General features: G+C 42.2%; 1 protein-coding gene across 1 annotated transcript in view; it reads left to right on the top strand.

Moving 5' to 3' along the window:
* Window positions 1–18670, top strand: part of SLC25A20 (solute carrier family 25 member 20) — a 31034-nt gene extending 12364 nt beyond the window's left edge. Inside the window, exons 4-9 of the mRNA XM_070936813.1 lie at window positions 910–1000; window positions 4906–5023; window positions 7612–7684; window positions 9525–9634; window positions 15662–15786; window positions 17319–18670. Of these exons, the coding sequence (XP_070792914.1) occupies window positions 910–1000; window positions 4906–5023; window positions 7612–7684; window positions 9525–9634; window positions 15662–15786; window positions 17319–17381 (580 nt within the window). The 3' untranslated portion in view covers window positions 17382–18670. The remainder of the gene's footprint in view (window positions 1–909; window positions 1001–4905; window positions 5024–7611; window positions 7685–9524; window positions 9635–15661; window positions 15787–17318) is intronic.
* Window positions 18671–19243: the final 573 nt, after the last annotated feature.

Genomic DNA, 19243 nt, shown 5'->3' on the forward strand with positions numbered 1-19243 from the left:
TCAATCTTGAGCTGGTCAGAATTGAACTGTTGGCAATGGGCAGAGTCAGCCTGCAATACTGCATTCTAATCACTGTGCCACCATGGCTTCTAGATAAGCAGGCAGTGTTAGGAGGGTTTGATGCTGGATTGAATCATAATGCCAAGCCACTATTTCTAAAATAAACAATACTTGACAGTTCAGAGATTACATAAATGATAGTTTGTAAATCATTGTGGCTTGAGTCACGCAACATATGAATGCATATATATTCAGCAGTATGAATTAAAGTGGTACATGAACCATTCTATTTTCTTCTTTCTTTCCTCAGTTTTATAAACTATAGTGCAATGTATAAACAATAACATCATTCTCTTTAATTAAAGATCCATCACTAATGGATGAACCTTTCCAGTCTTTACTTTTATTTAGAAAACATAGTTTTTTTAAAAAAATATTGTTTTTATACCAAACATTGGATTTATTTTGCAAATGATTTTGCCTTGTTCGCTGCATTTGCCTGGATATGTCATATTGATACTTGAGGCAAAAATCTTGAGCCATAATATTTACTTGACCCATGTCTGTTTTGGCTGAATTTGACCAGCTGGAGGAAATTAGAGCTCTGAATACCTCTCCTTGGCTCTTTCTAAGCCATCTGTTGGGATATATATGGAAAAAAATTAATGGCATAATCAAACATTGTTGAGAACATTGGTTTTCATGACACATACTGTAATTGGAACTTTCGCCTCTAAGATTGGACTATCTTTATATTCATTTGTTATGTAATTGTTGGTTGGGTTTTTTTTTTTATTTCTAGAAAAGGAACTCATTGGAAGGACAAATAATTCTTAAACTGTATCTAATATAGCCTAATGCATTTCTTATGTTTAATCTATATCCCACATTGTATTGTTCACTATGCAGATATCCTCAGCTGTTTGCAGCAGGAATGTTATCAGGGGTGTTTACCACTGCAATTATGGCACCAGGAGAAAGGATCAAGTGCCTACTACAGGTAAGAGATGAAGTTTTCATGCTCCATCCCACACCTGAACAATATCTTGCTATCCACATTATTTATCTTTCTTTAGGATAAGTGAGCATATTCATAATCATAATCTTGTTGACAACATGATTTTCTAAATTTTTGATATGCCCATGTCAGTGTAGATATGTATGTATGTATGTAAAGAGAGAGGGGGGGGAATATATGCAAACATTTAGATTAAAGTATTATGTGTATGGGAGATAAAAATGCTCAAATTTCAGAACACGTCTTGTCTCCTGTAAGTATCAGTATTCCAATTTCCTTAGCATTGTTTCATTGTGATATTAGATTCCTCTGATGGCTAAAACCAGAGCCCAGAAGTAATTAGAGAAGCAAGATAGGCAAAGTTGGAAATCTTCTTGGCTGGTTAGAGATTTAATTAATTCTGTCCTGAGCAACATTCTCCCATTAAGATTGAAAATCCTGGCATATCTATGCACATTATATTAGTAGATGGGATCTCCTTTGAAACACACTCAGTTCTGGTGACTTCATGGACAAGCCAGTGCAGTTTTTCTGGCAATAATATAAACGTGATTGATCACTCCCTTCTTCTGGTAGGTCTTTCAAGGGTCTAGTCTAACTTAAGTCCTAGTATTCCTGGAAAGTGTCCCATGCAAGTACAAACCAGCCCTGACCATAGTTTTTCAGTTTAGACAACTTCACCCAAGCATGCTACTTGCTGGGGCTTATACATAATAGTTGGATTAATATTGTGGCTGAGTTCATACTATGTCAAAAAATAGGTAGTCCTCATATTATGACTGTAATTGAGCCTCACAATTACCTCCATGATGGTCATAAAGTGGCTCATCACCAGATGACCAGCCCCAATTTTTTGTAACTGTCTTTAAGCAAACATCTTGGTTGTAAAGTGAGAAGGACAGTTGTAAAGCAAATGCATTCATTTCATTTATTTATTTATATCCTGCCTTTATTTTCACAAATAACTCAAGGCAGTGAACATATCCAACACATTTCCTCCTCCTATTTTCCCCACAACAACCCTCCTGGTAAATGAGTTGGGCTGAAAGAGAGCGACTGGCCCAAAGTCACCCATCTAGCTTTCATGGCTAAAGTGGGACCTGAACTCACAGTCTCTTGCTTTCTAGTCTGGTGCCTTAACCACTAGACCAGCGGTCACCAACTGGTGGACCGTGGACCAATGGTGGTCCGCGAGAAAATTAGGGTGGTCCACAGAAAGATTATTTGCATTATTTATATTGCACTAAATCAGGGGTCCTCAAACTATGGCCCCTGGGCTGGATATGTGCAATGAATGCTTCTGTTGCTTTAGAGTCTCCCCCTTCGGGGTCTCTTTGTGTAGGTTGGAGGGGGGCAGAAATTCCGACTTGGGGTCTGCTTCAGCCTCCTGGTGTGGGGCTTTGGGCAAAGGCTGGAGGGAAGTGCCACTGGTGGCAAGGAGCCAGACAACATGATCCAGTGGGACTGCATCATGGCCTGGAACTGGCTGACCATCTCAGCCTTCTGAGCCTCCAGGTGCCAGTACCTGGCCTTGCACTCCCGCAGGTCTTCCCTCTGCTTGGAAAGCCAATGCTCATAGTCCTCAATGAGGTGCTTCTGCTAAGCCTCCTTCTCGGTGAGATCCAATTTGAACTGAGCTGTTTTGCCAACTCTTTCTCGTGGTGACTGCTTAGCTCCAACAACTGCTTCCTGTTGGGGCCCTAAGGAGCCCAGGCTGGCAGGTGAGGAGTGGCTAGGTGGGTGGGTGAGTAGAGGCCAGCGAGGTACCCCTTGATGTGAGTGACATCAAGTTGGCCATGCCCACCCAGTCATATGATCACCTAGCCATGCCCACCCAGCCAGTCATTAGGCAGATCATACTAGTGGTCCGCGGGATTTAAAATTATGAATTTAGTGGTCTCTGAGGTCCAAAACGTTGGGGACCCCTGCACTAGACCAAATTGGCTCTCAGTTTGCAGCAGTTGCTAAGCGAACCCATTGTTCGCTATGAAGTGTTTTTTCCCCAGAAACCAGACACAAATGCTACTTTCTGGAAAAAAGTCATAAATCACGATCACGTGACTGCAGGGCACTGCAAACAGCCATAAGTGCAAACTAGTTGTTGAGTGCCCAAAATGTGTTCACGTGACCATTGAACAGCCTGGCCGTTGCAAGTGGGTCATAAGGAGTTTTGGGGGGGAGGGTTGTTTTAACTTTGAGTAGTCACTAAGCAACTGATCATAAGTCGAGGACTACTGGTAATCTTTTAAAAATATTCATTTAATGTGTTGTGGGAATCCGGCTAACTGCACTTTATTCAGCAATTTAAGGTTAAGCAAACCATGGCTTAGCAAAATGTGTGAACCCTGTTAACGTATCAGTAAAACATGGCCAATTTTATATGTAGCTATTATATTGTCTTTGTGTTTTTAAAACTGATTTGTTCCTTAAAGTCAAGGCAGGGCCAATTCAATGGACCTGAAGAGTCTCTTCTCTTGCTCCCTTCCTTCAAAACTTTTCTGTGGGAATTTAAAAAAAAAAGAAATTTGTCCACAATAAAGAAAAATAAGTAGTTCGGACTACAGTTGTTCCATTTCATTTAAAAATTCTTCTCTAAATTAGCCCAAACTTCTGTTATCTTAAAGTTTTGTTGGTCACAACTCCTTGTTACTCTGCTACTTGTCCTTTTAACATCCTATCTCCGTGATGGCGAACCTGTGGCACACGTGCCACAGGTGGCACGCAGCACCCCCTCTGTGGGCATGTGAGCTGTCGCCCCAGTTCAGCTCTGCCGCACATGTACGCGCGCCTCCCACTGGCCAGCTGGTAATTGGGTCTCTGCTGTGCATGCGCGGAGGGTGGGGTACATGCAGGGGGCTGTGAATGCATGCGTGGGGGCGGGGCATGTGTGGGGGCACATGCGTATGTGCAGGGTGTGGGGCACATATGCGAGGCCCATGTGTGCATTATATTTTGGGTGTTTGGGCGCACACATGTACGCCAGAGGTAAAATGCTCCCGGTTTGGACCGAATCGCTCGATCCGGTAGCGATGGAGGTGGGTGGTTCGGAGAATTAGTAGCAAAAATCCCTGCCCCCTCCCATTGCCCAGCTGAGCTGCGCAATCATCAGAGGCTTTTTTTTAATTTTTAAAAGCATTTTTTTCTACAACCTCTTTGGCTGAAAAAATGCTTTTAAAAGTTAAAAAAAAAAGCCTCTGATGATCACGCGGCTTAGCTGGGATCATCAGAGGCTTAAAAAAAAAAAAAAGAAAGCCTCTGCCGATCAGGCAAGTCAGCTGGGATCGTCAGAGGCTTTAAAAGCATTTTTTTTACAACCTCTTCAGCCGAAGAGATTGTAGAAAAATGGTTTTAAAAGTAAAAAAAAAAAAAAGTTGGCCACGCTCAGTCAGTCATATTACCCCCCCCAAGCCACGCCCACAGAACTGGTAGTAACAAATTTTACATTTCACCACTGGTACACCCTTTGGCCACTTGGTCCGGAAAAGGTTAGCCATCACTGTCCTATCCCTTTATTTTCAGATATATTTTGAAAGTTTTCTAAGACAAAGTCCCAGTTACAATTATGGACAACATTCTTCACAAAAGTGTCTACTGGGGCTTCTTGAATGGGTAGAGCTATTAGAAGCCTGCTGTGGGTGCTTAAACAGCTAGAAAAACTTTCTGGGAGAGATGGCAGTTATGGGTTTGTTTATTTTTTTCATTTTTTTACTGTTTTGGTGCATAATCAATAAACTCATGATTGAATCTCATCTCATGGGGATTTCTTAGGAAAAGTTTAGATGCACAGACTCATTTCAACAGTACCTTAGATTTAGGAAGTCTGAATTATTTAAGGAATAGTAGGTTATAATTGATGAGGCCATTATTATTTTTTTTTAACCATTTAGATCCAAGCAGCCTCTGGTGAAAAAAAATATGCTGGCCCCTTGGACTGTGCCAAACAACTGTATCGTGAAGCTGGCATTCGAGGCGTGTACAAAGGAACAGTGCTCACACTCATGAGAGGTAGTTTGTGGAGAATTGTTCTTAAAATAATTGAAGTATAGAAGCACCCCCTCCCAATGTTTCTTTTTAAACCCTTTTTATGTAGCACGCTTGACTAGATAATTATAGAGCGGCGGTTAGCCTATCATGCAAGTCTAATCCCTGCAGAGTTAGCTGGCTGAATTAAATCAGATTTTGAATCGAAGATCTGAATTCATACATCCAGTGAACTCTGCAGGAATTTGATTTAGCCCCAAATACACCCAATCCAGAGGTGGGTTTCTGCAGGTTCTGACCAGTTCTGGAGAACCAGTAGCAGAAATTTTGAGTAGTTTGGAGAACCGGTAGTAAAAATTTTGACTGGCCCCGCCCCCATCTATTTTCTGCCTCCCAAGTCCCAGCTGATCGGGAGGAAATGGGGATTTTGCAGTAACCTTCCCCTGGAGTGCGGAGGGAATGGAGATTTTACAATATCCTTCCCCTGCCATGCCCACCAAGCCAAGCCCACAGAACCGGTAGTAAAAATGTTTGAAACCCACCACGGACCCAATCCCACATTTCTAAGGCCCCTTTTCTACTGCCATTCTGACAAACTGTAGACACGTGAGGAGAAGGGTAAAAAATGAACAAAAATGGGAGGCAGGTAGGGTCCTTCAGACCTGTCCATGGGAGGTTGCTTGTGACCATGCCACCACAGTTGTACAGCTAGTCCTCAATTTACAACCATTCATTTAGTGATTGTTTGAAGTTACAGCGGCGCTGAAAACACATGACCCATGACCAGTTTTCATACTTACAACCATGGTCACATGATCAAAATTTGGGTGCTTGGCAACTGGCATGTATTTATGACAGTTGCACTGTCCCGGGGTCATGTGATCACAATTTGTAACCTTCCCAGCTGACTTCTGACAAGCAAAGTCAATGGAGGAAGCCAGATTCACTGAATGACTGCATGATTCACTTACCAACTGCAGTCCCTTGCTTTAACAACTGTGGCAAAAAAAGGTTGTGAAATGGAGCAAAACTCACTTAACAACTGCCTTGCTTAGCAACAGAAATTTTGGCCTCAGTTGTGGTCATAAGTAAGGACTACCTGTATTTTCTTTCTTTAAAAAATTGCTCACTCTCCCCCAAAAGAAACTGAGGCCTCCTTTTCACTAGCTACAAGGATGAAGATGATAGTCAGTCAGGGGTGGGTTCTACTTACCTTTACTACTGGTTCGCAACAGGGCCAGCATGTGTGCACTCTTCTGCGCATGCACAGAAACATTTTGATGATGTCAGGGTCAATGGGCGGAGCCTCCCGCCGGTTTTATTACCGGATCTATAGAACCGGTGCAAACCGGGGGCAACCCACCACTGTAGTCAGTACATTAAAGAGCCCAATGTGACTAACCTTATGTCCAGCCAGCTAACTGTGAGAGGGAATGACAGAAACATTTTTGTTGTGTGAACAGTGCTTCTATATCTTAACATAATGTTTATTTACAGTATGAAAAAAATTATATGATTGTTCAATTTACACACGATGACTCTGGGTGGCTTACAACATTAAAAATCCATAGTATAAAATTTCTAACCTTTTCCCTGCTATAGCGGCAACAAACACAACAGCCACATGATCGTATCTGTATCAATTTGGGGTTCCCATGCCTGCTGACAGAACCACGTCTTCAGGGCCTTCTGGAAAAGTACTCATGTTTCCTGAAAATAAGACTCGGTTTTATATTTTGGGGGGCTCCAAAATAAGCACTAGGGGTTATTTTCGGGGGAAGTTTTATTTTTTTCTTCTATGTAAGCGAGGTCCACTTTTTCTGCTTGCTTGCGGCTGCAATTGGGGCTGCAACCCGGCTTACCTCAGGGCCTTCACAGCTAGGCCATCCATACCCCAACACCTGCCTTGCCTTGTGGCTGTGGAAGCAGTGCACTGCTCAACCTCCTGCTCCGTTGTGGCTGCGAGCAAGCAGAAGAAGTGGGCTGGCAGTCACATGGGCTCCTGCTGGACATGGCTGCTGGTGCTGCCGCCATGAGACAATTCTCGGCGTGTGGATGGCCTGACTGGGGGCCTTGAGGTAAGCCAGAGCGGGGCACATGGGGTGGCTCCGCCATCCACCTGCCTCTCCTCACCTCATGTCGGTGGCACTGCAAACAACCAGGCAGAATGGACGGTCAGCTGGCTATGCAGGCTCTTAAGTAGGGCTTATTTTGGGGGCAGGGCTTACATTAGGCGCACACGTACAAATCACGCTAGGGCTTATTATTTTTGGGATAGGTCTTATTTTCAGGTTCAGGTTGAGAGTCAATCTTATCTGCTGGGGTAGGAGGATGATATTCCATAGGGAGGGAGCCATCACAGAGAAGGCCCTTTTTCTCCACCCCACTCCATTCTTCCCTAATAGGGTAGATGTAACTGGGAAGAGACGGTCCTTCAAATCTTGTTTTCTCTGTCAATCAAATCAAGGTCTAAAGCAGCAAGTGGAGTGCATTGTTTATGCCATTATTATAATTCTGCTTACAGAAAGCTGGCAGGTTTTATCTTTTTGGCCTTGCCAATGTGGGCAGTTGTGTCTCTCATTTTTCTAAGTTGGCTCTGTTTATTGGACCAGATGTTCCAGCCAGTGGGATGTACTTCATGACCTATGAATGGCTGAAAAGTATTTTGACACCTCAGGGACAGAGGTAAGGAGAATGCTGGATTTCTCGCAAGAACAGCTAAGAAATTATTTTTATTCTGAAGTAAGAGCTTCATAATAATAGTTCAATGAGAAGAACAAAGGATTATTGCTTTGAGTCGCTTGACGCTGAGATGGGTGGCAGATAAATTTAAAGACATAAATAGTGAATAATATAATTTGGCATTGATAAAATATGTTTTTAGGGATCAAGCCAGTGCATCTTATAAGGAAGACTAATGGATTCATCAGTCATAATGTAGCATATATGATACAAAGACAGAATTACTGGATTTCTATATTGTGATAAGCCATTGCTTGATTAAATATACCATATTTTTCAGACTATAAGATACACACCCCCGCATTGGGTGAAAATGTTTGTGCGTCTTATAGAGTGAATATTGTGGCAGGGGTGGTGGTGGTTGGTGCAGCCGATCAGCTGTTCTAGGCAGTGGGGCTCACCGCCTATCGCCACAGCCTGTTCGCAGCAAATGGCAGCGAATGGGCCACAGCAAACGGGGCAGCGATGGGCCGTGGCAAATGGGCCGTGGCGGTGGTTAACGGGTCGCGGAGGCAGAGGCAGATTTTTATTTTATTTTTTGCTTTCCTCCTCTAAAGCTTATGTGTGTCTTATAGTCCGGAGCGTCTTATAGTCCAAAAAATACGATAATTTGTTGAATAAGCCACTGTTAGCTATAATTCAATACTTTCATGTCAAACATTTTAACTCACGGATTATATGAATCTACATATGGTTAGAAGCTTTTATTCTAACAACAAATTGGAAAAGGACATTTTCTTCTTTCAGCACAGTACAGTTTGAGCCTGGCTTCTTGCTGAATCTGTAGCAATTTGAGTTAGATTAGCTACTTCTGACAACATAAGTCAATTGTACTATAAATTAACCTTGATGTGCCAGTGGTTGTAGCAGTAACTTTTTCTACAGAGATCCTGGCAAAGAAGTAGCCTTCTGCTGGGCAAATACAGGTATTCCTCTACTTAACGGCAAAATTTCTCTTACTAAGCATGACAGCTGTTAATGAGTTTTGCCCCATTTTATGACTTTTCTTGCTACTGCTGTTAAGTGAATCACTGCAGTTGTTACATTAGTAACACGGTTGTTAAGTAAACCTGGCTACCCCATTGACTTTGCTTGTCAGAAGGTCGCAAAAGTTGATCATATCACCCCGGGACATTGTAACCGTTATAAATACATGCCAATTGCCAAGCATCTGAATTTTGATCATGTGACCATGGGGATACTGTAACGATCATAAGTGTGAAAAATGGTCAGAGGTCACTTTTTTCAGTGCCATGGTTACTTCTAACGGTCACCAAACAAACTGTTGTAATTCGAGGACTACCTGTACAGCCCATTTTGAAGTAAAACTGCTGACTTCACCTGAAAAAAGTGCTTCAGAGGTGGGTTTTAGCAGGTTCTGACCAGTTCTGGAGAACCGGTAGTGGGAATTTTGAGTAGTTCGGAGAACAGGTAGTAAAAATTCTGACTGGCCCCGCCCCCATCTATTCTCTGCCTCCCGAGTCCCAGCTGATCGGGAGGAAATGGGGATTTTGCTGTAACCTTCCCTTGGATTGGGGTGGGAATGGAGATTTTACAGTATCCTTCCCCGCCATGCCCACCAAGCCACGCCCACCAAGCCATACCCACAGAACCGGTAGTAAAAAATGTTGAAACCCACCACTGAAGTGCTTGCCTTTGCCGCCACCCCCCTAGTGAGTCTGAATGAGATGCACCCAATCTTTCTTTTCTTCTATTTCTTTTTAGTAGCCATTTTGATGAATTCATGCTTGCCCTTTTTCTGTCCATCTCCTGCTTTCCACAGTGTCAGTGACCTCAGTGTACCCAGAATCCTCTTTGCTGGAGGCATGGCAGGGATCTTCAACTGGGCTGTGGGAATCCCTCCTGATGTGCTGAAGTCAAGATTCCAGACAGGTGAGTTCACTGAGGCTCTCCTAAAGACGATAGAAGGCAGATTTAAAAGTACCGTAGGATTTGTGGAGAAAAGTTTTCAATAGGTTTTTATGCAAATAGTCCTTATATAGCAAATCACCTTGTTTAGCAACCATTCTCAGTTACCAGCATAATAGCCATGATGGCGCAGTGGTTAGAGTGCAGTACTGCAGGTTACTTCTACTGACTGCTGGCTGCCTGAAATTTGGCAGTTCGAATCTCATCAGCTCAAGGTTGACTCAGCCTTCCATCCTTCCGAGGTTGATAAAATGAGGACCCAGATTGTTGGGGGCAATATGCTGACTCTGTAAACCGCTTAGAGAGGGCTGTAAAGTACTGTGAAGTGGTATGTAAGTCTAAAAGCTATTGCTACCACAGTGATGATGAATCCTTGCATTTATGACCTTTGCACGTCTGTAATGCAAAGGGAAGCTGAAGTAAGATGGCAAGTACAGTTGTGGTTTCACTTAGCAACTGCTCTGCTTAATGACCAAGTTGCCAGCCCCAACTGTGGTCATTAAATGAGGACTAGTTGTCAAAGGTGTTCAGAGCAGTTCTTACTCCAAATACTTAATCCTTTCCTATTAAATCAGGCAAAACAATAATTGAAATAGAACAATGTTGTTCAAACATCTTCTTTGCCTGCTATTTTACACACACACACACACACACACACACAAAAGTTTTGGTGTATTCGGGTCTTTTCCCGTGTAAGATTGAGAGTATCTTGGCGACGTTTCGACGAGGTCCCACTCGTCATCTTCAGGCTGGTGTCTACTAAAACATGTATGTATGTATGTATGTATGTATGTATGTATGTATGTATGTATTTCTCTTGAGCCAGGTTCTTCCCAAGTAAACCAAGATTTTTATGCAGCCCTAGTTCAGTGAAATCACAATCCACTAGTTTCTAGGCTTTTTTCAGGCAGGCAGCAAGCACCCTGCTGCCCATTGGGAGACTAAGGCTGAACTAGGGTTGCATAAAAATCTTGGTTTACGTAGGAAGAACCTGGCTAAAGAGAAATACACATAAAGGCCTACGAAAAGAAAAGATATACATATATATATATATATATACAGTAGAACCTCTGGGCACAAACGCTTCTGACCACGACCAAATCTGGTTCTGACCAAAAAAAATCACTTTTTTTTTTTTTGGCAGCCGATTTCCTCTTTTGCGCCATTTTTTTTGTAAGCGCCAAATTTCCAAAATTAGGTTTGAATCACGACCAAATCAGGTTGCAACCAAAATTATGGAACGACCAAAGTTATGACCAGAGGTTCTGCTGTATTGAGGTGTCCTTGGTTCCCTCTGACATTTGCAAGAAAACAAGCAAAGAGCACCAAAAACCTCTTATTTCAACCCTGAGCTACAAATATTCTCTTTTATTAGAGGACCATGGAGGGTTAATATTAACAACTCTCCTTCTTCCCTCTCCATTCTCTGAACTGCATTGTCATCTGATTGTAATCCCATGAGAATGCACATTTGAAGATTAGATCTTTTAGCACACATTTGCTTATAATATTTCCTGGAACTCTTCTGAAAATCATTCCTGGGCAACAGTCCATGACAGTCTCTGGTTTAAACTGGTGTTAGATGTGGTATTTGCATTTTCTTAGGTGGGTTGGCTAAGGCTAATGGTGCAGAACACACTCTCATTGTTCTGCTCCATTCCTGCCTCTCTTCTAATTGCTATCTTTAATGTGTATAATTCTGGTCACCATGGAAATTGGAGTAGAAGGAGAGTACAGTACAGTCCTTGTTAGGGATAGTCTCAGTTGGCACTCGATTGCTGTTACAGTAAGTGATAAACATAACTTTATGACCAGTCTTTGCGTTTTAGGACATTTACAGATCTGTAAAGCAAAGGAAAGCCGCAGTAAAATCATGAGCACAGTTCTAGTTTCACTTAGCAACCATTTCACTTACCAATTGTGGCCCCAGCTATGGTCACTAAAGGAAGACGATCTGTAATCCTATCTTTCATCATACATTAATCATTTTCCATAGCAGATATGAAGCTGGTTCTTGCAGTTGGGTTAAAGATTGAAAATCACACTTTGCTCAGCTATAGTAAATATAGTTGCCTCCAGGCAAAGAATTTGGAAGTTCTATAAAGTACCGTATTTTTCGGAGTATAAAATGCACCGGACTTTAAGACGCACCTACCTTTTTTGGTGAGGAAAACAAGAAAAAGAAATCTGCCTCTGCCTCCCAGCAATTTTGCCTCGTTGCAACAAACAGCAAACAGCCTGCTTTAATTTCATTTTCATTTTCAGCATAGCTTGATTAGCACAAGAAAAAAAAAATCTGCTCCAGCAATTGACCTCCTTGCAGCAAGCAGCAGAGGCCGGGCAAAACAACTTGTGCTAATTAGGCTGTGCTGAAGCTAAAAGGAGCTGTTTTTTCTTGCTGCTTGCTGCAAGGAGATAACTGCTGGGAGGCAGAGGCCAAAGGGTGGGGCCCAGTGGGTGGGCGGGGCTACATTTGGTGTATAAGATGCACCTATATTTTCACCTCCTTTTAGGGGGGGAAAGTGCGTCTTATACTCCGAAAAAGACGGTACTATAAAAATTGCTTTTTTTTTTGGTCCTAATCCTAGTCCTAGTGTCACATAGCTGAGTAGCTACCATGTTTCCCTGAAAATAAGAGAGGATCTTATTTTCTTTTGACTCCCCAAATAAGGGCTTGGCCTTAGTATCGGGGGAAGTGTCTTATTTTGGGGGTGCAGGAGGCGGCGAGCGTGGGACTGGATGTCCTGTTGCTGCCGTCGCCTCCCTTCCCTGTTCTTCATGCCGGCTGAGTGTCCCAACATGTCCCACCCAGTGGTGGGTTGTCCCTGGTTCGCACCGGTTCTACAGAACTGGTAGTAAAACCGGCGGAAGGCCCAGCCCACCAACCCCGACGTCACCAAAATGCTTCTGCGCATGGCCCCGTTGCGAACCGGTAGTAAAGGTAAGTAGAACCCATCCCTGGTCCCACCCCACCCCAATGGCAACAGCAGCCTGGTTGCTTTCCTTCCTCATCGTCTCTTTATCGAGAGGGGTGGCAGGTGGAGTGGGGAAAGAAGCAAGATGTGTGGAGCGAGATGTGGCTCCCCTTGCCGTCTCTTCTCGCCCCCCCCCCACTCGCCGGGCATGGCAGGGCTCCTGCCCCTTGCTTAGCCACCTGCCCCCTTTTGGGATGCAATTTGGGGGTGGCAGGTGGGGTGGGCGAGAAGTGGAACGCAGGTCTTACCTTTCAAGCTCCATCACTTTCCTCACCGTTGTGTCCAGGGAAACACACTGTAAAAGAAAACCTTCTCGCAACTTCAATCAAACTTCTTGAGGGGCTGGCTTATACAGTATTATCGCATGTGCTGAAAAGCCCGATTGGGCTTATTATCCAGACATGTCTTATTTTCGGGGAAACACGGTAGTGAAAACAAAATTGAGCTAAAACTTTTCGGGATTCTTTTGAAGATTAGTGACCTAAATGTGCTTTGCAATTTGACAGTTCTTTTTGATAAATTTAGAAAGATTTTCTTAATTGACCCTTTCCCTGTGTGTGTGCTAGCTACAATATAATCAGTTGCAGTAGTGCTTCTCAAACTTGGCAGCTTGAAGATGTGTGGACTTCAACTCCCAGAATTCCCTAGCCAGCCTGCAGGGAATTCTGGGAGTTGAAGTCCATAGATCTTCAAGCTGCTGAGGTTGAGAAACACTGAGTTAAGGTATTTTCCTTGACTGAACAGGCAAGTGACTAATTACAAGATTATTACAGATACGCCTCAACTTACTACTGGTTGTTTAGTGACTCTATGAAGTTACCCGTGGACCCTTCAAAAGGTACTTATGGCCCAATTTCATAGTTCTGATGGTGGGCCCTGCCTTTCTTGGTCACATGACCGCATTTTGGATGCTCGGCAACAGGCTTGCACTTATAGCTGTTTGCAGCATCCTACAGTCAATAATTTACAATATTATTACCAAAAGCTTTCCTTTTCTTCCAGTTTTTAGCAAAAACTCCTGATAGTGAACTATGGATTCACTTAACAACTGCTGCCAAAATGGTCATAAAATCAGGTTGTTCACTTTATGACCCATCATGACTTACCACTGTATTTGGCAGGCTCCATTATGGTCATAAGTCAAGGACTACCTGCAGTTGTGTCCAAAGTTCTTCATGCGAGAAATAGTGCTTCATAGGATGGACATTAGTGAAAACTTTCTCTCCTTTTCTTCTTTCTTTCCTTTTTACATTTATATTCTTTTGCCAGTTTTTATTCTCTCCCTCTTTTACATTTGCAAAATAGGCTGTGTGCATAATTGGCTATTAAAATGTTTACTACAAAGAGTGTGTCTTACTTTTTTTTTTTTTTTAAACTGATGTGGAGGGGAAGTTCCATGCTTCACAGTCTGCCCGGAACACAAATTTCTAATCCCTTGTGCATTAACAAAAATAAATAAATTTCTACCAAATCGATTGGACAAGAGAGATGAGGCAACTTGTCATTCTGCCAGTCTCTTGGCTCCCACAGTTTTGCACAGGAAGGAATTTTTTTTCTTTTTTTCCCATCAGCAATTACTGAAACCAATCAGCTGTTGAAGAAGAAAGAGTTTTCAAGCATTCTCAGTTAACCCTCTCACTTGCTTCCTAGAAATTCAGGCAGATTGCTAAATCTAAGACTTCTGTAAGCAGTAAGGGCAGGGACTTTTGCCTTGTTTTGCTACTACAGAAATGTGAAAAATCTTCCCTCATAGCAGTGGTGAAATCCAAATTTTTTTACTACCGGTTCTGTGGGCGTGGCTTGGGGAAGGATACTGCAAAATCCCCATTCCCACCCCACTCCTGGGGGAAGTATATTGCAAAATCTCCATTCCCACCCCACTCAGTGAGAGGTGGTATTTGCCAGTTCTCCAAACTACTCAAAATTTCAGCTACCGGTTCTCCGAACTGCTCAAAATTTCCGTTATCCAGAATGTGCTGGATTTCACCCCTGCCTCATAGTAATAGTTTATTTTATTTTATTTATATTTACTTATAAAATTTATTGGCCACTCAACTTACCAAACGGTAACTCTGGGCAGCTTACGGTCAGAAAAATGTGTTTATACATCTACATGAAAACATAAATAAATTCTAACCAAAGGGGACCCATGGGGAAGGCAGGGAGTTACTCGATCGACCACCTCCATTGTGCTGTTCCTCCATTGGGGGCCCAGGCCAACTGGCAGATCCAGGTCTTTAGGCCTTTATGAAAGGATAGAAGGGTTGGGGCCAACCTCACGTTGGGAGGCAAGATGTTCCAGAGGGCAGGAGCAACAGAAGAGAAGGCTCTTGTCCTGGACCCTGCCAGTTGGAATAATCAGGTTGATGGAACCTCCTATATTGGCATGAGTGGGATGGGCCAATCCCAGTGAGGTGAAACAGTCCGTCAGGTAACCTGGATCCATGCCATGAAGGCAGTAGTGGGTTCCACTTACCTTCGTTACTGGTTCGGAATTGGCAGTTTGAGTGTGCACGTGCTTACTTCACTCATACGCAGAGCGTCTGTGATGATGTCCGGGCGGGTGGATGGAGCTTCCCGCCACTGCCACTACTGGTTCGCCTGAACTGGGCCGAACCAGTGGAAATCCACCACTGCATGAAGGGCTTTAAAGGTGATCACTGACACCTTGAATTGCACTCTGAAGCAGACTGGCAACCAGTGCAGCTCATGGAGCAGTGGTGTTACAGGAGCCATTCTTCCCCCCACCTAAAATTGTCCGCAGTGCTGCATTGTGGACCAGTTTTAGTTTCCGACTGCTCTCCAAGGGTGGCCCCATGTCGAGCATGTTACAATAGTCCAACTGTGAGATGATTAGGGACTGAACCATTGAGCGCAGGGAGTCAATTAATTGTTGTTAATTGAGGAGCATTATGGCAAGAGATAGAAAGAAAGAGGATTGGGAAAGAAAGAGGAAGTTTGATGAAAGCCTCTTGGGGGATGAGGTTCACGAAATGTGTTTTGCGTTTTTCTATAGCTCCTCCAGGGAAGTACCCCAATGGCTTCAGAGACGTCCTGCGGGAGCTTGTTCGAGAGGAGGGAGTATTATCTCTGTACAAGGGATTCAGCGCTGTGATGATCAGAGCCTTTCCTGCCAATGCAGTAAGTGAATGCTACCTTTGACTTCCGGTTCATTTATTTATTTATTAAAATTATTGATTGCCCATCTTACTCCAAGGTAACACTGGGCGGTTTACAATATAGGTAAGTCCTCGATGCTGTGCTCTATAACGTCGTTTTGAGGGTAGGAGTTGAAACAGTTTATGTCCAGGATGTGAAGGTATCTGTATATATTTTCATAGCCCTCTTTTTGACTCGTGCAGTATACAGGTCCTCAATGGAAGGCAGGTTGGTAGCAATTGTTTTTTCTGTCGTTCTAATTATCCTCTGAAATCTGCGTCTGTCTTGTTGGGTTGCAGAGCCAAACCAGACAGTTATAGAGGTACAGATGACAGACTCAATAAGACAGAAATGTAAGGAGTGAAGCCTCCCAACAGATCCATTGGAAAATACTTTATTTTTTTATACATCTGGCCAATTTTACACCAAAAGTATAGTACCTTTAGTTAGACTTCTGTATTGGTTTATAGGTTTATTCAGTTCTATTAGTTGAATTTAGAAGCCATTTCAATCATCCAAGCAACTGTAGCTATTGTACAGCAATACAGGTAGTCCTCGACTTACAACAGTTCATTTAGTGACCTTTCGACAATACTGAAAAACGTATGACTGTTTTTCACAGTTACAGCCTTTCCAGCACCTTCATGATCATGTGATCAAAATTCAGATGCTTGGTAACTGGTTCATATTTATGACCATTGCTGTGTCCCAGGGTCGTTGAGATCCCTTTTTACATCCTTCTGACAAGCAAAATCCGTGGGGAAGCCAGATTCAGATAACAACCTGGTTACTAACTTATCAACTGCAGTGATTCACTTAACAACCGAGGCGAGACAGGTTGTACAATGGGGCAAAAGTCACTTAACAATTCTCTCACTTCACAACAGAAAGTGGGGTCAATTGGGGTCGTTTAAGTCAAGGACTACCTGCACTAAAACAATAAAACAAATAGAAAACAGTAATCAATGAACCACATGCTTATTACAGATAGTCCTCATTTAGTGACCACAATTTGGACCCGCAGCCTGGTCATTAAGCAAAGTTGCTATTGAAGAAACATAAGATCCAGTGGAAATTTCTTGCAGACAACTGGAAAAGCTGATTATTCATTTTTCTACATAGAACTCAGCATCTCCGTGCATATTATTCTGAATGATTCCCCACCCTTCCAAAGCAGCTTTTGGAGAAACAGAATGCCAAACTGATATTTTGTTTTCCTTCCTTCGTCTCCAGCAGGTCTCCTTTGAGCAATGTTCCACTTGACTGAATGCCTAGCTATTATATATGCCCATGCAGTATTTTTATTGGAGACATTTCAAAGGTTAATGTTGAAACAGTCCATTTTTTGTGGGTATTATATCTATTAATTATGTAGAGCAATTCATGCTGTGAAACAGCACATTATTAATGGAAACTCTTCTATAGGAAAATATATATACCGGTATATAAAATATTCTGCTAAAAATGTGAACAATGTGAATTTATGCATATACTTATATGTATTTTTTTTTCAGGCATGCTTCCTTGGCTTTGAAGTTGCCATGAAATTTCTTCACTGGATCGCACCAGGTTTATGATGACCGAAAAGTACGATCCTAAAGGAACCCGAGGGCAAGGAAAAGAACTGCATTGTAATTGCATTGGAGGAGAAAAATCTGAATTATGAAATAAGCTATAAAACGACTCATTTTCTATTAATCTTTTTGCCTTACGCTTTCTGGGTGGTGCCCTTTTGCCGTTTGGAATCTTGAGCCAAATCTCCTCCTGTGGAGAAATTCAAGAGGAGTTCACAATCACACCCTTGCCTTCTCAATTCAAAAATACCAAAGTAGTTATGCTGTTGATAGAAGACCTTGCTGCTATTAACAGGTATTGATGTTTAATTCCCCCTTCCCCCCCTCATCCCTCATTTTCCTGTGGTGAGCAAAGGAAAATGATTTTAATTTCCCTTTTTATATTAATTTTAAAAAATGCATTGCTGGCTATGGTACCAAGGACATTCCAAGAAGCAATGGGATGTTTGGACCTGGCCATAATGTACTTAATTCTCAGGATGGAATTTAAGTAATAGATAACATGGATATAAAAACATGTGATTGCACTTACAGGTATTTGGTGCTGTTTGCCATGGTTTCTTGTTAGTTCCTGTGGAATGAATGGGAACATCTGAACAGTTTTGTATTTCTGTTCAGGCCTTATTCATGCCTTGCTTATACAACACAGTTGTAGTATGTATTGACCATATGAGCCTCATTTTACTGCCTTATGGTCTCTGACCCAAAATCCATGGCATACAATTGCTTCTTTGATAATTGATTAATATAAAAAGAAAGCCAGCTAGGAGAATAATGCAAAAATTAAACAGCCTTAAAGTCACCAAATATAAATAAGTATTAAATTAGTGAAAACCTGCTATGTGTTTGTGTATGATGAAAAACCTCAAATAAGTGAACAGCAGAAACGGGGGTGGGGGGGAATCCCAATCATTTTGGCTGGAATGGGCAGTCAGTCTAAAAAGGCCTTTCTCTAAATTCATCTTTAATCCTTACTAGATAACTAATGATATCTTGGGAGGCAGCTTTACAAGAGGTGGACAATCTTCTTGTACATAGCATGCCAGATTATGTATTTTGGTATTCCTGGTACCTAGGAATGTACTGCAATGGTTCCAAAGCAATTTGTGTTCTATCCCAGCAAGCTTCTAAAGTTGGAGGAGCCTGCAATAGGATAACTAACTACAATGCCATTCTGTTTTAATGTGATCCTCTTACACTCATATGGGTTTTTAAGTACATCTCATGTACAAACAGTGTTTACAAAATGTTTCACTGGAACATGTTTAGGACTCAATAAAAGTTGTATATTGGTTTTCTTGTTTGTTTTGCATCTTGAAAAAGCTATATCAGTACTGGAAACATGCCTCTTTTTCATAGCATTCTGGCAGCTTGAAGAAAAGAGCCTTTGTCATTGGGAAGGGGCTGAGATGTTCGTTAAATTTTATGTGTGAGTGCAGCAACAAAAAGTTGCAGAGTGGAGTGTTCATAAAAAGTTTCATTCTTTTATTTGTTTTAGGAGGATGTTCAAGGCATGTCCATCTTAAATTGACATTTGGGGAATTACCTGTTTTCCCAAAAATATCTGTTTGAGCTTTATTGAAATATGCAATTGTTTTGCTATGTAAGAACAATCAGATTCCAAATATCAAGAGAATGTCGTTGAATGTAATGAAGTTTGGTTCTACATTCGATGAAGTATGGTGTGGTTTGGTTAAGTTTGGTTCTACCATACATTAAATTGTGATGTATGTATTAATTTAGTTAAGGGAGAAATCTCCTGTCTTCAGTCCAAATCCCATTTTTTTGTAGCCCTTCCTTCAGACAGAAAGAAGGAAACAAGGATTATTTGATATCAAGATAATGGAACATGAACTCCGATGGAT

Source organism: Pituophis catenifer, unplaced genomic scaffold (assembly GCF_029215685.1).
Source record: "Pituophis catenifer annectens isolate HBS135680 unplaced genomic scaffold, rPitCat1.0.hap2 SCAF_2, whole genome shotgun sequence".
In the NCBI taxonomy this organism is placed as follows: Eukaryota; Metazoa; Chordata; class Lepidosauria; order Squamata; family Colubridae; genus Pituophis; species Pituophis catenifer.